The sequence below is a fragment of the Chrysochloris asiatica genome, unplaced genomic scaffold (assembly GCF_000296735.1).
Source record: "Chrysochloris asiatica unplaced genomic scaffold, ChrAsi1.0 scaffold00001, whole genome shotgun sequence".
In the NCBI taxonomy this organism is placed as follows: domain Eukaryota; kingdom Metazoa; phylum Chordata; class Mammalia; order Afrosoricida; family Chrysochloridae; genus Chrysochloris; species Chrysochloris asiatica.
In genome coordinates this window covers 3903287-3908541 of record NW_006408519.1, presented here as the reverse complement: position 1 = coordinate 3908541, position 5255 = coordinate 3903287, and the positions used below count along the sequence as shown (strand labels likewise).

Below are 5255 nucleotides of genomic sequence, written 5' to 3'. Positions count from 1 at the left end.
AGCGACCCTAGATCAGGTTTCCAGGAGAGGGTGGTGAATTTGAACTGCTGACCTTGTGGTTCAAACTGACACTGTGGTCCACAAGCATTATCCCACAGCAAATCATTAGTCTTTAGAAAATGGAATAATTCTAGCGCTATAGGGAAATCACTGGCAGTTCAACCCACCATGCGCTCTTCAGAACCCTATACAGGGTCACTGTGAGTAGGTTACTATGTCCATGAACTGACTTGACAGCAATTAACAACAGCAACATTTAGAAAATTAGTTAATTCAATAATTGCTAATATTGTGCTATGTTTACATACTTTAAACAGTAGGCTTTTAATTTTTTTAATTATCTAAATTTAGTTGTTTTTTTTTTCAAGTCTTTCATAAGAATATCATACAGGAAGTAAAAGGGCATTAAAAAGACTAGAAATTAAGAAAAAACAAATTTCAGAAAGAGACTGAAAATTGCTCTTGAGCATAGAAAAACTAAAGCAAATGGAAGAAATGAGGAAATGAAATAACTAAACAGCAAATTTCAAAGGGTAGCTCGTGAAGACAAAGGAAGTATTATAATGAAATGTTTAAAGAACTGGAATTAGAAAACCAAAAGGGAAAAACATGCTGACAGAACTGAAGGAAAATTCAAACTTCGATTTTCAATAATGAAGGATTCTATGGGTAAAATCCACCAGTCCTCTGTCAGCTGCTCACACTGTGGTGCCTTGGGTGTTGCTGTGATTCTGGAAGCTATGCCACATGTATTTGAAATACCAGCCAAGGTCACCCATGGTGGACAAGTTTCATCTGAGCTTCCAGACAGAAGGAGGAGACATGGGCTACTTCTGAATATTTAGTCACTGAAAACCCTTATGAATAGCAGTGGAACACTGCCAGCACCAGAATACTGAATACCTTAACATGATAAATAGCTCCAGAATATTGTCAGATATAGTGCCAGAAGACGAACACCTCAGATTGGAAGGCACTCAAATTATGACTGGAGAAGAGCTGTCTCCTCAATTTAGAGTTGACTGTGATGACGAAAATGGAGTAAAGCCCACAGAACCTTCATTTGCCGATGGGGCACAAGTCAAAATGAAGAGAAACAGCTGCAAACATCCATTAATAATCAGAACATGGGATGTACGAAGTATGAATCCAGGAAAATTGGAAATTGTTAAAATTGAAATGGAACGCAAAAGCATCGATATCCTAAGTATTTGTGACTGAAATGGACTAGTACTGGCCGTTTTGAATTTGAAAATTATTGACAGTGCAAAGGCTTTTGACTGGGTGGATTATGACCAACTATTGATAACATTGCAAAAAATAGGTATTCCATAACACTTAATAGTGCTCATGAGGAACTCAAGAGGCAGTCAATATGAACAGAGCAAGGGGTTAATGAATGGCCTAAAATCAAGAAAAGTGTGTGCCAGAGTTATAACCTTTCACCATACTTAATTCAATCTGCATTCTCAGCAACTAATCCGTGAAACTGTATTATATAAAAAACAGGGCATCAGGATTTGAGGAAAGCTCATTAACAACCTGCTATATGCATAGTTCTGGTGTGGCGCTGTGCGTTTATGCGCCAGACTGCAAAGCCATTTGAACTGCAAGGCTGGTGGTTCAAGGACACCAGTCACTCCTCGGAAACCCTATACAGGGTTGCTATGGGTTGGAACCGACTCAACAGCATTTAACAACAACAACAACATATGCATAGGAGTACTGGTGTGGCACTGTGAGTTAATGTGCCAGACTGCAAAGCCATTTGAACTGCAATGTTGGCTGTTCAAGCTCACCAGCTGTTCCTTGGAAACTCTATACAGGGTCGCTATGGGTTGGAATTGACTCCCCGGCACTTAACAACAACAACAACAACATATGCATATGATACAACCTTGTTTGCTGGAAACAAAGAGGACTTAAAATACTTACTGATGAAGATCAAAGACTATAGACTTTAGACTGGATTACATCTCAATGTAAAGAAAACAAAAAAAATCCTCACAATTTAATAAACAATATCATGTTTAACGGGCCAATAAATAACATCACAAAAAATGGAGAAAAGACTGAAGTAGTCAAAGACTTCATTTTGCTTGGATCCACTATCAACACTCATGGAAGCAGCAGTCAAGAAATGAAATTACATACTGCATTAGCAAATCTGCTGCAAAAGACTTCAAGATATCAGTTTGAGTATTAAGGTGCACCTACCCCAAGTCATAAGGAGCTCTGGTAGCGTAGCGGTTACGAATTGGGCTGCAAGCCTTAAGGTCAGCAGTTCGAATCTACCAGCTATTCTGTGGGAGAAAGATGAGGCTTTCTGCTCCCGTAAAGATTTACAGCCTCAGAAACCCTGTACAGGGTCGCTATGGGTTGGAATTGACTCGACAGCACTTAACAACAACAACAACCCAAGTCATGGTATTTTCAATCGCCTCATATAATGTGAACGTTGGACAGTGATTAGGGAAGACCCTAGAAAAATTGATGCATTTAAATTACAGTGTTGGCAAAGAATACTGAAAGTACTATGGACTGTCAGCAGAACAAACAAATCTGTCCTGGAAGAACAATTAGAATGTTCCTTACAAGTGAGGATCGCAATAATTTGCCTCTCATATTTTGAATATGCTCACAAGAAAGAGCACTCTTTAAAGAAGGGCATTATGCTTGGTAAAGTGTAAGGTCAGTGAAAAAGAAAAAGACCCCCAAGGAGATGGATTGACACAGTGGCAGCAACCATGGGCTCAAACATAACCAGAATTGTGAGGATGGCACAGGACTGGGCAGTGCTTTGTTTTGCTGTGCATAGGGTTGCCATAAGTCAGAACCAATGCAAAGGCACCTAACAACACCAACAATATATTATTTACATGATTTTTACTCCATGAAGCCTCTCTGCAATATTCTATGTTGATGAGAAATTTCAACCAGACATAGGACTTAACAGATGTAGACTTTAGAAGTATTTTTTTCTCATTGCTCATTAATCTTTTTATTCTTCTGTTGATTATTATTCCAAATTTTAAAGACTCATCAGGTATGTATTTAAAATGCTTGAGAAGTTTGTTGTTGGTAAGTGCCTTTGAGACGATTCTGACTCCTAGTAACCCTACATAGGATTTCCAAGACTAATACACCTTTTGGGAGCAGAAAGCCTCATCTCTCTCTTGCGGAGTAATTGTGGGCTCGAACCACTGGCCTTCTGGTTCACAGTGCAATGCTTATCCTATGGAAAGCAGCTTTCAATAACACATATCAGTATTGAGAATAATTAGTTAAAATTATAATCAGAGAAAGTGACCAATATGGTCAATATTGACACATTATTAAAACCAGCTGCTTTCTCAAGGATTTTAACTATCACAATAGAACACTACGTAGAGTAACCAACATTACAGAGTAACCCAGTTTTCATATCACTTTCATTACTGAGGTTATTGAATAGGGTTTTTTTTTTCCCCTTAAATAACCTTTCCCCACAAGAATTGATTATATTCATAGGTGATTAATAATCACTTGGAGTCTTGGTGTAGAGCTGCAGGATAAAGCATTGGACTGCCAAGTCGGTTTTAACAGAAAGGTCAGTGGCTCAAACCCACCAGCTGCTCCTTGGAAACATACAAAGTGTCATTATGAGTCAGAACCAAGACAACAGCACTTAACAACAACAACAATGACAGTTTACAACAAACAGGCCTATAGTACCATGCTACACATAAAATGTAGACGTGGGCTTACCTTTGTGGAGGAGGGACACTGGGTGACCATGATCTAGTTCTTCCTATTGCATCTACTCGGTGGGGAGACCCTGATGGTGAACAATGGTTTGATGACATTACTTGTTCTGGCACTGAGAGTGTTGAGCTCTGAAGATCACGACCATTATGCCGATAATCTAAAGGGGAGAAACATAAAAGTAAAGTCATCTAGACTTAGTTATCCCTTTGTGCATTTTGTTGATAAAGTTGAAAGGGTTTTGACAAAATCCAACATACATTCATAATAAAAAACACTCAACAAAATAGGAGTAGAAGAGATATTCCTCAACATATTTAAGGGCATATACTAAAAATCAACAACCAACATCACTCTCAATGGAGAGAAACTGAAAGCATTCGCCTTACAAATATGGATCAAACAAGAATGACATTTTCTTATCACTCCTATTCTATAGTGTACTGGAATTCTTAGCCAGAGATATACATAGAAAATCACAAAGACTGGATAAGAAAACTATTTGAAAGATTCAGCCAAGTGGCAGAGTACAAGATCAACATAAAAAACTCAGTCGGATTCTTTTACATCAACAAAGAGAGCTCTGCATGGGTTTCAAATGGTCTTCTTGAAACCTACATCCCACAAGCTATGTTGTTTTTTGTCTATGATTTTGTAAAACATAAGGAACACATATATTATGTAATAAAACAACCCTGAAAGAACATAGTATCCCCATTTTACATTGGAAGAAATTGTTGCTGTTGTTGAGTGCTGTCTTGTGTCACTGTATTCTAGTGATTTCACTGTGGTTTACTTAGTTTTAATGTTGCTCTCATGATCTAAAGTGATAATTTCAGGAGATAACACTGACACAAAGAAGTGTAGAGATATTTTGGGCAGATTAATTCTCTTATAATAGAACAGCATTCCTCAAAAGACCTCTGAAATGATGGACATATTCTACATCAACGCTGTTCAACGTGGTAGCCACTAGACATATGTGACTACTGAGCACTTGAAATGAGATTAGTGTTGATGATAAAATTAATTTCTACAAAGAATTTGTGGTAAAATATATATAACAAAAAATGTTGCCATTTACATCATTTAAAGTGTAAAATCGGTGAAATTACACTCACCATGTTGTGTAACCATTATCACTATTATTTTCAAAAGTTTTTCAATATCCCAAACAAAACCCATTTCTCCCTCCTCTGCTTGCTGCTTCTGCTACTGTGAGCCACAGAGGTGATTCTGACTCATAATGACCCTGTAAAGTGTTCCCCAGGCTGTACATTTGTACGGGAGCAGAAAGCCTCATCTTTCTCCCATGAACTGCTGATGAATTCACATTATTGATCTTGTACTTAGCAGACCTCCTCCTCTCATCCTTCGTTATTGCTATTAGTGTCCTAGAGTTGGTTCTGATAACAGTGACCATAGGCAAAACAGAACAAAACACTGCCAGGTCCTGGGCAATCCTCAAAAGTGTTGTTATGCTTAAGCCCATTGCTGCTACCACTGTGCCA

At 38.1% G+C, this 5255-nt stretch overlaps 1 protein-coding gene across 3 annotated transcripts in view; it reads right to left on the bottom strand.

The window, feature by feature from the left end:
• Positions 1-5255, bottom strand: part of RIMS2 (regulating synaptic membrane exocytosis 2) — a 738459-nt gene that overhangs the window by 277503 nt on the left and 455701 nt on the right. For all 3 annotated transcript variants that reach the window (XM_006830627.1, XM_006830628.1, XM_006830629.1), the window contains one exon: positions 3748-3904. In XM_006830627.1, the coding sequence (XP_006830690.1) occupies positions 3748-3904 (157 nt within the window). The remainder of the gene's footprint in view (positions 1-3747; positions 3905-5255) is intronic.